Raw genomic sequence first — 14067 nt, 5'->3', positions numbered from 1 at the left:
TCCCATCGATCGCAGGCACCTGAATCGAATCGTATCGTGGCAGGCTTTGTTATATCGGCAAATATCATATCGTTGTCCAAAGAATCGATATCGTATCGTGATGAAACGGGTGATTCCCACCTGGCTAACTAGCGGACGGTGGTCAGTCAAGTTCTTTGAAGTGTGACGCTAACATTTCTAGCTTCATGCTGTGAATGAATTAGAGCCCTGTGGTATTGAATGTAAAAGATTAGTTTTCTGCTGATATCGAGTCCTCAAATGTAACGTTAATGTTGTTTTTTATGACTAACTTTTAGTCCTAGCAGGAGACTCTGGGTTCAAGCCCAGCTCTCTGCGTTGCTACCGGCTGGCCGGTCGTTCATACTAACACAATTGGCAAGTGTTAGAGGGTGGGAAAGCCGGTGGTTGGGGATTTGACGTTGTGGACAGCGACTCCTACAGGTCGGTTTGGTGACGCCGGTGCGACTGAATCAGGAAGTGACTGGGGCAGCGTGAGCCTCCCACGCGTTAACTCCTCGCCACAGAGTTTGAGTTGCTGCGGTGAAAAGATGCGACAGGCTGCCTCCTCGTGTACCGGAGGGGACACGTGATGCAAGGCTTCTGTCCTCACTACAACCGACCTGTGGGAGGCATAGTCTAGCAACGTTCAAGACAGGGGATGGAAGAATTCGATATACGAAATTGGGATGGGAGAAAAATGGAGAAAGTGGATTTAAAAAAAACTTGACCTGCCAACATTCCACCTGCTTAGTTCATACAATCTTCTTGTAATTAAGAGATTTGCTGGAAAGAATTATCGCTTTTGTGCATAGATCACTAGATTTATTGTCTGTTTGTTGTGCAGTCTCCAAATGAAATGCCATGAACATCAACATGGGCGGATGTGTGTAGTGTACAAGAAGATGAACACTAATTTCCCCTCTGTGCGTTCAGTAGAAAGTTAGCTAGCTTAGCACAGCACAAATTAATGGAAGCTAGCGGACTACTAGCCTGGCTTAAAACTCTGCGAGAGGTGTTTTTGGCCAATAGCTAGGCTAGCTGGTCCGTATCAGCTTCCATTAGGTGGTGGGGGTCGATGGCGTTCCATATCCGGTTCAGTATCATGCGATTGTACATCTTTGCAATGAGACACGTCAGACTTATGCCACGGTAATTGTCTGGCTTCAGAGATCTCCGGACTTAGGCACTGGGATGATGTTAGAGAGAGACCACATATCAGGCTGGTTGTTTGTCATCGGGGCGTGGTCGCAGAACTCCAGGATGATTTTGTCACAGTTCTTACAGACCTCTGGGGGAATGCCATGTGGCCCAGCAACTTTCCCTGCTTCAGTGTGGATTTCACTTTGGTAAACTCCCTGGCTGTGAAGGGACCATCGTCAATAGTGAAATTTGTGAGGTCGGGTATCATCTCCTCAGCTTCGTCCACTGTCGAGTGTGTTCCCAGGAGATTTCTGAAGTGAGTGAACCAGGAGGTCACACTCTCCTCTGGGCTGTTGCCCACCACCTGTCCCTGCTTCGACCTTTTCCTCCCACTCATCTCGTCGATGACCCTCCATGCCTCCCCGTACTGCTGTTCACCATGCGCTGCCTCCACTCTCTGCACCTTCTCCATCATCTCCTCCCCCCTTATCTTATCGTAGGTATCGAACAGAAGTCGTTTGGCCTTGTTCAGTACCTTGCGATTCTCTGCAGTCTGCTCGTGCCCGTAGCCTCGGCGTGCCGCCTCCACTCTCTCACACGCCACCATGACCTCCAGATGCCTGGACCTCCGGGAGACCCCATTCCTCTCCACCACTGGAACTGTTCACATCCTGGCCGCCTCTTCATTCGCAGCAATGAACCGCCTGTATTTGGTATTAGGCTCCTCTTCACCCAGCAGCTGAAAGCGATTCCTCATTTCCACTGCATACCTGGTTTGAAGGCCAGGGTTGACTGAGGGGCCTTTCTCACTCACCCATTCGGTTCCATTCCGTTCTAATCCGTTCCGAGATCTGATGCGAACTCCCCCCCCCCCCCCCCTCTCCCCCCTCTAGTTTGTGTACACACTCAGTCTTGGTGCGCTCTGGGTTTTGTTTACGGTTTGTGTTTTGAGCTTGTAAGCTTGCTGTAGGCGATGATGTCACGCTCTAAAATGTAAACAGGAAGACACGGTGGAGACTGGATGCTGATATAAAATAAAACAAATAACCAATAAATATGAAGTTATATTTGAACCTCTGTCAAGCCTTGTCAATATAACCCACCCCCTTTTCTCACGAATGGATGGTGTTGTAGAGTTCGCTTTTGAGCGTTTCCCAGGGCTAAGCTAACGGCTAACGCTAGTTAGCTTAGCCTAGTACTTATTTTTCAGCAAAGAACGTGCAATAAACAAAACGGATACATTCACCGTGTTCTGCCTCATTTGTTGATGAAACAAAACTAACATCAACACAATTGAACACAAAGTGGAGTTTAGTCTCATAGGTGCTGATTTTGTTAGCTTACATGCTAACGTGAATGGAATATGCCAGTATAATAGTATAGCATTGTGGCAAACGCTAAGCTAACGGCTAACGCTAGTTAGCTTAGCCTGTTCAGAAGCTAACATTATCCCATCGCTCGTGGCAATTATATTGCATGTCATTGATCTACTGGTCGACCACGGCCGACTGGTTGGGCACCACTGGTCTAATAGAAATAAATGCATTTGAACATTGTCCAGTTGTTGCTGTTTTATCTGCCCAAAATTCAAGCAAGCATGAAGCATGACCGTAACGACGCTGTGTGTCGGCACGTTGATACAGAAGCCTCCCGTGTTTTGGTACAAGCTTGTACACCACGCCCCCCGCTCCCACCGGCGCGCACTCGAAACCACCTATTTCAAGCGTCCCAGCTTCACCGCCCCCGGGGACGAATCAGCGGGGACGGGGGTGAGCGTTCCCACTCAGACAGACGCACCCCTTTTGGGCGCGACCCGGCGCTCATTCGGCCCAGAGTAGTGAGTGAGAAAGGCCCCTGAGAGTGCCTTCCAGTGATACAAGATCTTCAGGCTGATCACCGCAAGACCGCAGTTTCTAAAAAAAATTTGTTTATTGTTTAGGCTTGTTGCCACACAGGGGGTTATGTGTGGTGCACCAGGTTATGAGGCTGTACCTACCTAGGCTACACGCTGAATAAATCCCATACCCAGTTTGGTAGAAATAATTATAACTGTTGTCTTCATCTGTATATAAGGACATACTAAAACATGGTGCGGTAGTGAACCTAGCCAGCGAAGTATCGTGAGCAGCAACAGTTCAGCGGAAGGGAAGAGATACATACTAGCATACGTTTCCCGCGACATGGAAGGAATAAGACCACCACAAACGTTGTGCCTGGACTCAAGTAATCTTTCACGGACATGGAAGACATGGAGGGACGAGTTTGTGCTAGGGCTGCACGATTTTGGGAAATAATCTAATTGAGATTTTTCTGACAGATATTGCGATTGCGATTAAATTAGTGATATTTTTTTAAAGCAGCCCCACAGAGGTTTATTGTAAAATGCGGCTTGCATCTGGCCTACGCGGTGGGTCTTTTCGGGACGCCGAGCCTGAAAATGTTTCTTTTTACCTGGGAATCGATACCGGTACCCAACCGTACCTTTTTTTTCTGTACTTTACTCTCCCTCTCTGAAGTCTAAACTTCACAACACACAATCTAAAACCCCTTACCTCCCTCTCCCAAACCAATTTTGTATCTCAATGGGACTTCCTGGTTAAATAAATTTAAAAAAAGAATAATTGCGATTTAAATTTTTTTATTTGCTAATTGCATCATTCCAAATTTCGATTTAAAATCGATTTAATCGTTCAGCCCTAGTTTGTGCTCTGTGGATTTATCAGTTGGCGGTGAGTGGTGACCGAGTGCAACTTTTCTGCTATCTGGCTGGCGAGAGTGGCTACGCTGATGGGTGATACCTGGAAGTTAGCTGACATTATCAAACTGTTTGATAAACACTGCAATCTCGCCATTAATGAGACTGGAACGTTATCGTTTCTTTACAAGGGACCATGGTGCCAGTGAAAATATGGACAGCTATGTCACGGAACTTAAATTGTTGGCGAAGACATGCAATTTTAACACATCCAGCGCCGGAAACGCTTTCCAGCGCTATTTCCCGCCATGCGTTGTCTGCCAAGATCGCTGTACAGCGTTTTTTAGATCAATATTAAAAAAAAAATGCCACGGCATTCATAATTCATCCAGCCAACCCCCGATGCCCTAGCTGGACCCTAGGTGTGACTGCAACGGCTCAATACCGCTGCCTGGTGGATGGTCGGGCAAGTTACACTCTCGCAAAAACCGGAAGTGCCATCGGTGCATCGATGAAATTCCTCCGGCAGTCACATCTCGCTACGGGACTCCTGTACATATGGATTGCTTTCTAAACTTAATAATCTATATGATTTCGGCGTTTATTGCACCATACAAACCGGAAAGGGACCTAGCTGATCGGCGTTGAATAATTGGGATCTTTCACCGCCAGTCTCATCGGCCCACGGTAAGGGGAATATAACGTTATTTTCAGCCCGATTGTTTATTCATTTCACTGCAAACCATCTGATCAATATATCACCCATACTACATAAAGCCGTTACTGATGATCAATGAATTATAAACGACCCCCCCCCCCCTTTCCTTCACGCATGATGAAGCATAATGTATGCCGATCATATCCATTTGAATTTTTTAATATAGCGTGTATGGGAAAGAAACGGCAATCTATAATCTATCATATGCGTTTGGGCCTATGACTAGCGTTTTTGGAATTACAGCAGAAAAGATTAAAAACATACTTATATTCTCGAAGGTATTAACACAACAATGTATGAATGAAAAAGTATAACGTTCCCACATCCTGAACGATGGATAATTGATGTTGAATGGGCCATAGTAATGTCAATATAGCAATACAATTTAAAAAGTTATAGCCCTGCAAAGAAGGTAAACATCTCCATAGGCTTTTAACGGTGGCAGAGAGGGGTATGAGATGGGCACAATGCCTGGCGGTCAATGTGTTAAGAGACGCACTCATTATTTAACTTCCATCGGACGGCGTGGCGGCGGTTAATATGTCTAGGCCTCTACGTTTCTATATTAATATGCTATGCATGAATGTTGTGATGGCTGCCGCGGTATTGATTTTTTCCTTACCGCACAAATTTGCAAAATATTTCCTACTGCCGCGGTTGCCGCAAAAAAGAGTTTGAATGCATTTTTTATTTTTAGTGGTCTACTCTTTATAGCATATAGCCTGCCTCTAGTCTAAATGTCAATCTTAGAGGATGACTTTGCAGCATGAATATTGTTTGGGATTCGGCAAGCACGCATTCGTTATTGAAAGTGAAACACTGATTCGAAGTCTCCCCTCTGGTCGTGCGCCGTTCACTCGGTGTTGCGGGCAGCGGTGGTACCCCCCCCCCCCCCCCCCCCCGACCCTTTCTTCTTATTATTATAAAGTTACTACTTATGATTAACAAAGGCATTCGATGTGTGTTCTATTATGATGTGTGTAGTGTTCTGATAACGACTATTGGTGAAGCGATGTCGAGATTCATTTGGTTTGGCAGCGGGAGCTAGATTTGCGAGAAGCATGCAAGTGCAGAGCCGCAAGAGCTGACAGTTGTGCGCGCACAGTGCAATACTCCAATTCAGCCATTGGCAATTCAGCTGTTGGGTGGGTGGTGCTGCTGAGCGGTCCCCAGACCGGACCTGAGAGCGCCGCTGGCTCTGCAGTTGCATACTATTGGTATGTTCTTCATTGGGAGGCGGAGATATAATAGTAATCACGCAACGTTTATATTTCACGATAATGTTGCCGTCTCTCTGCCAAATTTCTCAGTTCTTCGCTTGATATAATTAATACAAATGTCCAATATAACGGAATTTGTTAGCTCATAAAAATGTGATTATAATTATAATGTCGGGCCGACTGCCGCGCATTGCTTTGGTTGAGAGTATTATTATAAAAAAACAGCGGTGATGCGGTATTCAGCTAAACTCTGCGGTGGGCGTGATGTAACAGCGATACCGCGGTAACCGCGGCAGCTCTAGTTGTGAGCGTGTTTGAATGCAATATGTTGCTGCTGTATAAATAAACCCTTTGAGCAAACTAATGCATTTGTTGTTTGGTACATTTGGTATTTTTTGTTGCACACACAAAATATGAGCATATAAAAATCTCCACGCATTGCACCGGAAAACAGACGATTTAGACGCGAGAAGAAGCACTCGTAAAATTGTGTCTTAAGAAAGAGGAGACCCAGGGCTTTCGGTCGACGTAGACATTTTATAAAACTACACTACCCAAGCTCACACCAGCCGCATTAAACATTTTTGTGATTATATCTCACAGGTCGAACAAACCTGAACGTTATTGCCATAAAATACAACGTATATTGTTTTTTTTTTTTTACCTTTCTGTGAACGTCTAGAAAAAAACACGCCACAATCCGGTAAAAAATGGCAGAGCTATGGACAACTGTGCTTACAGTCGATTCCATTCGCGGTCTTTGCTGCCTTCTAACGGGCGCCTGGTGGTACTAAATCCAGATTTAACTATTCCATTGGAAAGAGGAGATTTGGCCCAATCCATAGATGTATGACTTGGCCATAATAAGGTCCGGATGGCAAAATTCAGTACTGTATCTTTTGGTTCATGTTAGCATTTACGACGCTGGGAATACATTCCTTGAGGTCCATAGATGGTATGTACTTTTAGGCAAATTTTCTGAAAATATGGCTAGGGCTTAAGTGGTTTTAACTACTGATTAGTCAGTGAAGAGGATACAGCCCTCCTAATAGACCCTTTAGTGGTTGTAAGCAATGGTGATGTTTTAGCTCTGGAAGTCTCCACAGCCGGTCCGGATGAAACTATGAAACGTCCGACCTGTGTGTTTGGTTACCTGCGCCTTGTCAAATGATGTCATCCAGAATGTCCCTTAGGTTTTTCCTGTGACAGCAGAGTGCAATAATTGTCTGGTATGCACAGGCATTAAATGCCAAAGATCCTGAGCCAGCTTTAAGGCTGTGATCACATTGGGCACTTTTTTTTAATTTTTTTTGATCAAATCTTTTATTTGGCACATTTTTGAACGCACCTGCGCCTTTAAAAAAAATTTAAAATGTATTATTGCTTTCAATGGTTGTCGAAACTACTCTCCTCACGTTTTTGAAGCAGCACTTTTTCGGTTCCCTCAGTTGAAAACGTTTAAACTTTAGCCATGAAGCGCACCAACATCAGTGTCACCTTCTTGTCGACGACCAATCAAATCAACTGAGGCTAGGGATTATAAATCTGAGCTAAATCGGCAAATAAAAACAATCTATAATGGAGGACAAGCTCATTTTGGCAGTTTCCAATAAACCTTGTTTGTACGACCAGGTCTTACCACGACTGAGGTATGAACAGCAACACCTGGAGGGCTGCTAGTAGTAATGTATGTAATATTAATGGTAATCGGTGGTATCGCTCACTTTCGATTTTCTATGTACCGGTACACCACCATGCCTCGCCAGGCCTAATGTTCACCACAGCAGAGAATGAGTCGTGGCGACATGTGCCCATTTCCTGTTTTGAGAGCCAATTCTATGATTTCAACTTTCATTTTGGACACTGAGGCAGAGTTTTGCCTATACCATGTTGAGGAGAAAAGGGCCCATTCATAGGTGTACGTGTGTTACCATCGGTCCTAAACCTCTCTCTTGTCCCCAGTGCTCTGTGGCTCTTGAAATGAGGGCCGGATCAAAGATGGATCCTGCCTACCAGCACCATGGATTCACCAAGTAAGTTGCATTCTTCTCCTGCAGCTCTGTGAATCGACAGATCTCAAAATGTCACATATCGGCCAAATTAATCTGTTGACCACTATTAAACTCGGATGGGCACATGAAGTAGCCGAGTTGACCTTTTTTGTCTAATAGGTTGGGTGTTTAGTAACTTATCATAGTGTGAATTTCTCCAGACCTTTCCTGGCAGAGTCTGAAGTGTGGCCAGCAGTAGCAAGTAGCAACCCCTCCCCCTATCCTCACTCAACCCCTCCCCCTATCCTCAACTCTAACATCTTACCAAAACTAAAAATGTAAACAAAGTGCAATTTCAAGAGGGACTCTTTTTGCCTAGAGGGCACCGTTTTGACGACATCACAGATTATTTTTAAGTGCAGGGTTTGATTGACTTGCGTTGTGTCTTCCAGGCGCAGGAAGCCCTGAGTAGGAGCTGACATCTGCTCCAGTCATCACTCCCTGCTCTCCTCACATCGGCTGTGAGCTGACATCTGCTCCAGTCATCACTCCCTGCTCTCCTCACATCGGCTGTTGTGCAATCAGAAACACTCTGGATTTTATATATCTAGCTCTAGAATGACTATTTAAATATTTTATCTTTTTATAATGCATATTTTGTATGTGTGTGTGTGTGTGTGTGTATATATATATATATATGGTTCACCAAAGCTGTTGTGTAAAATATTTTCTATCTTGTTATAATTCTAAAAGCAAACTGTTTCTTACCTAGCCAAAGAGAAGGCAAACACTGGTTCACTTGGCCGTGCTGTGGTTCACTTGGCCCTGCTGTGGACCATACTGTTCTGCCTTTGGGGGATTTGATCACATTTAGTTTCTTGGCACATTGTAGGATACCATGTTAAAGGGATGGTCTCTGTTTTAGAAGCCTGTCAGATCTGTCTGAAAAGACAAAAGATATGTTAGCGATGCTAGTGGATGGTAAAACTCCATAAGTCATTGACCATATTCACACAGTGGCCATTTTGCTCTTATGTCATGCCCGGATTGGGATTTCTTTCCCATCCTGAAAGTAATCTCAATCGTGAGCCAATCGTGAGCATGACATAAAAGCAAAATGGCCACCATGTGAATATGGTAAATTCCCCTATCGACTTCCACTAGCATTGCAGACGAATGCTAACATTTTCCTCAAATATCTCGGAAACAAAAATCATGTTTGGATTAACTGCAAGGACGGTTTGTGACGAATCATATAGGTTTCTTAAACATTTTGACTCCATACTGTCTTATTTTCATAACTTGTGTAGTGGCATATAATTAAGAGCTTTGCGCTCTGATTTTGAGTTAGCAGGTGTTTTGTTTTTATATATGCATATTTTGCTGCTCGTGTGAAGAATTGCTTCTGGCTCTTAACAAACCTGAGCACTGCACTGTAAAAGCTCCAAAATAAAACGCCTCTGAAGCAACACTTGGACATGTTTTCTTCTATAAATTATAATTCCTATGCAACAACTTTCCTTATTTTTATATAAATCATGAGAATCATAGTTTTTGGGAAAGGCCTAGCAATTCACCATTATACCTTGCTCTTCAGTTAGACTGCCACTAATAACCAAAATTAAGATCTGGAAAAGTATGAGCTTGTTAAATGGAGAACATGTATGAATGGGGTAGGGCTGCAGGAAATTATTCTTTTGATAGATGATACTATTGCAGAGAGTTGTTTCACGATATTGGAGCGAAAATTAAAGTGATTTGTTTGTTGTTGCAGGGATCTGTATTAACATGTAACCCTAGTGGAGCTGCCGACAGGTCCAGTTGATTAGCTGTCTTTCACTGGCTTTAGTGGCTTGGTTTTTAAGCTGGAAGGTAGTATCGTATGAAACCATAGATCTTGAGAAATCCATAGATGCCAGCCGTGTCATGCTAGACCTCACCAGAAAAGGGCTTAATATTGCTCCAAATCTGAGCACAAATTTGACGGGATGATTTTCCAGTGACCTCAATATTATGTGAATGAAAATTGGTGCAGTGGAACCACAGTCTCCCCTTTATGCCAAGTGTATGGTAGTTTTGTGCTGAGTGTTTTTTTTTCTTCTTACATGACAATCTTAGTCACCTCACCAGTTAAAATATCATGATATTTATTCACAGAGATGGTGATAATATTCCCACACAATTCATGTGTGGTACTCTTGATACTGCTACTTGTGTTTAACCCTTTATCGGTCACTTCTTGAAATACCTGGAAATTCACAATTTCAACTCTAGAATGTTATTTTGGTGCTATTTCAAAAGTTATCTACAATTTTGAAATAAAATAATTATTTTCCCCCTGTAAATTAAGGTTACCCTAAAAATTTGCATCTTCTATGAAACTTGGCAGGCTGATTCATAACGTAAAATAAATAAGAATGTATTGCGAGTTTTCTTGAATTTGCGTTGCCATGGCAACAGTAGCCGATAAAGGCCCAAAGAAGAATAGCGGACAACTATACTGTAACTACAGGGTACTACCAAGGCCAAATTAAGAATTCAGAGTCCTCTGGGCCAGACTCTTGTGGAGGCCCCCACATACACGTGCATACACAGTGGTGTTTTTATATGTAAAACATTGGTGGGGCAGCCACTAACCAAGGCTACATAGCAGGCAAACTTCAGTAATCAAAATGACTAATCCTGTTACTGATGCGTTTTTAACACGTCAACAAACGGCTATCCATCGAGAGAAAGTATAGTTGAGGAAAATGTATTGTATTCCCTGTCTGCCAAAGTTATTGACAGGGTACCACACAATATATTATACTTTATTGTTCAGTTATTCTGTCAGTTTCATGATGGCTTTGTTTGAAAAGGTTAAATGCAGGAAAACACAACCAGAAAACTTTCATTTTTGATAATTTTAAAATTTCAACAACAAAGAAACAAAGAACAGTTCTGCAACAGTGCAATTGTCTTGTTTACATCAGGGTCCCCCATTTTCAATTCATAGTTTATTGATTGAATACTTTATTTTGACACAATCGTAGGACAAACATTTGAAAGACCAATAACAGTGTCAACACGCTAGTCAAAAATGGATCAAACACAATAAAGCCAAGGCTTGTTTCCATTGTGGTCCATACATGGAACATAAAGGGCACAAAAACACAAATGGACATGTACACTAGACAGGACACATCCTAAAAATGTGTACAATAACACCTAACCTCATACAGTCAACTAATGTTAAAATAAAATCTGCAAACCCTTAAAAGCAACATGATAAAGAGAAATAAAAGCAAGTTATGATAACAGATAAAAACCATATTAAGACTAATTTGAGTTGCTGCTGAGCCATGTTTTTAGGGTGGATTTAAATGTATGACTGACACAACATAATAACATTGTGACATTTATGGCATATAGGGACATACAGGTATATAGTACTGTTACATTTGTGACATATACAATATGCAAATATGACCTGACAGTGACCCCTGGACCTGGACGTCAGTGTCACGTTGACTCAACGTCTCTCACCCCCTCATTATCAAACAATCAATCATATTTTTATTTGCAATACAAAAAATTCAATAAAAATAGATAGAGATGAGATGATACTAGTAGTCACTATAGATGCTGTGAAAGTAAACGCTGGATCTGATTATATATATATATATTTTTTTACTAGTGTGTAGTGGAGGCCCCTAGTCACTAGGGCAGGGGTGTCAAACTCATTTTCACAGAGGGCCACATCAGCATTATGGTTGCCCTCAAAGGGCCAAAGACCGTATAAATGTTAATGTAATGTAAAATAAATGTAGCTACACATTTACATATTGTTAAACATGGTGTTTCTGTATTTATTACTTATTCAAGTTATACATATTGCATATTAATTTGCATAAATGTAAAAATATATGTTAGCTTATGTTATTTTAACAAATAATTTTAGTTTATCAGAACCCCATATTACTCCACCAATCAATGATCAAACCATTCAAGTAAATAACAAAGAAGAATATCATCAAATACAAGAACCTTGCAGAGGCCATACATCCAACTAATGGAAGATAGTTTAATTAACTTTAATTAACAGATTGCAGAATGGGTACAGTACAGTACAGCTCAATACACACAATTGTTAAGGGGATGCAGACCAGAGAAAGACTTTCGACTTGTTTACATCAGGGTCCCCCATTTTCAATTCGTAATGAAATTGCAATTATGTGTCTGCATGAACACACAACTGTAACTGTACTCAAAAATAACAAAATAAGGGTTGTCTCAGTTCACAACTATATTGGTCAAGTTTTGGGTGGGACTTGTTTGCGTCCCTACAGCTTCTTATTCAATTGAGCGAGATGCTCGGTTATGTCACACAGCCAGTTTGCATCTGACAGTTCAGACAATATTTCTTCAACCCTTTGTTACCTATTCCGCCTGGATCTTTTTTGTATTTTGGGCTGTAAAATTGTCAAAGAATGTCTGAGGAGTAAGTGCTTTTGGCTTTTTTCCTTTGTTACCTCAGATGTTCAACATACATGTATGTGTAAGAATGTGTAATAACTAAGGCTGTCAAAGTTAAAGCTTTATTAACGCATTAACCCACAATTATTTTAACACTGCTATTTTTTAACCCAATATTAATGTAAAATTTTTTTTTTTTTTTTTTTACCTGAGCTCTTGGGGGGCCACATCAAATGACGTGGCGGGCCGGATTTGGCCCGCGGGCCGTGAGTTTGACACCTATGCACTAGGGGGAGCTCGAGGATATCCGCTATCAGCACCGGCGGGTCTATGCTCTCTGTCATGATCCCAATCTGCCTCATTCGTGTCAGGGCTGGGATGTGGAGATGCGGGCGGACGCCTGATTACTTTTACCAACGGATTTCCAGTTCCGCGTTCTGCGATCTGATTGGCCACTGACGTTTCTGGGCGTGTGACATCTGCGCCTATCGTGTGACGCCTGTTTCTATCACCGGTTAAGCTTAGGCACTCTTTCGAAGTTGGTTAAGGTTAGAGTTTGTCTTAGAGCAGGGCGATAGAACACCAGCCCTGATTCCAAACTCTAACCTTAACCAACTTCGAAAGAGTCGCCTAAGCTTAACCAGTGATAAACTAGGCGTTAGGTAGTTTGCAGGCTGTTGGAGGCAGAAATGGGCGCGTCACGCGATTGGGCGCACATGTCACATGACCAGAAACGTCAGTGGCCAATCAGATTGCACCAGAAACGTCAGTGGCCAATCAGATTGCAGAACGCGAACTGGAAATCCGTTGGTAAAAAAATAGACGCAGGTGTGACAGAAGACTCTACGTCTAGTCTTCTTCTTCTTCTTCTTCTTCTTGTATATTTCTGGCGGACTACGCGTCTAGGCGTATTGCCGCCCTCCACAGGACAGAGGGCGCACTATACACAGCCCTCCCTATACGTCTAGTCCAGGGGTCAGCAACCTTTACTATCAAAAGAGCCACTTTTCCCCCCTCCCACAAAATAAAATGCTCAGTGAGCCGCACAACCTATTTACCCTTAAAATGAAGATAACACAGTGTATAACGTTTTATATATCCCAAAGCATACCTCACATTTAGCATAAAACGCCTGACCAAAGTATACCCAAAGTAATTTGCGATTTATTATACTTTATACTTATTGCATTAATGGAATTATAAAGCAACAAAAAAAAAGTTTTTGACTTTTTATTGCTGTTTTTACCTGTTATAACAAAGGAAAACCTCAAACTCTTATGAAGAGGAGAAAAAATACTGGCTGTGTAGACCTATTTTTAAATAAAACACAGAAGAGGAGACAAAACACTGGTGTCTGTAGACCGACTTTGAAATAAAACCCTGAACTATTCAGGTATATTTGAGTCCTTCCCTTATTTGTGGAACATTTATAAAATAAAAAGTAGTCCACTTTAAAAAAAGACTACCATGTGTAGACCTACTTTGAAATAAAACACAGAAAAGGAAAAAAAAAAACACTGGCATCTGTAGACCTACTTTGAAATAAAACCCTGAACTATGCAGCTCTATTTGAGTCCTTTCCTTATTTGTGGAAAATCTATCAAAAAAAAAGTAAATTTTTCGTTGTTCGCAAATTTCGCACCACATATCAGGCATAGGCTACAGGTAAGCCGGCATTGTTAGTCGTGAAAGCAAATTAATCTGTCCACGCTGAATTAAACCCTCTATTTTCCTCAGACTTTCCTTTTCTTGGATTTATCCATGGTTAGCTTACTGGGGGGTCGGAAACTAAAGATTAGCCACTTGCAGACGGCAGGGAGAGGCACGGGGTGTGACGTAGTACTGTAT

The 14067-nt window shown here is 42.3% G+C and overlaps 1 protein-coding gene across 4 annotated transcripts in view; it reads left to right on the top strand.

The window, feature by feature from the left end:
• Window positions 1-9227, top strand: part of kif23 (kinesin family member 23) — an 84656-nt gene extending 75429 nt beyond the window's left edge. For all 4 annotated transcript variants that reach the window (XM_084334873.1, XM_084334872.1, XM_084334871.1 and 1 more), the window contains 2 exons: window positions 7736-7806; window positions 8217-9227. In XM_084334873.1, the coding sequence (XP_084190999.1) occupies window positions 7736-7806; window positions 8217-8232 (87 nt within the window). In that variant the 3' untranslated portion in view covers window positions 8233-9227. The remainder of the gene's footprint in view (window positions 1-7735; window positions 7807-8216) is intronic.
• Window positions 9228-14067: the final 4840 nt, after the last annotated feature.

Source organism: Notolepis coatsorum (genome assembly GCF_963971535.1).
Source record: "Notolepis coatsorum genome assembly, chromosome: 18".
Lineage (NCBI taxonomy): Eukaryota > Metazoa > Chordata > Actinopteri > Aulopiformes > Paralepididae > Notolepis > Notolepis coatsorum.
Note: the sequence above shows the minus strand (reverse complement) of the source record. Positions and strands in the feature narration are given on the sequence as shown.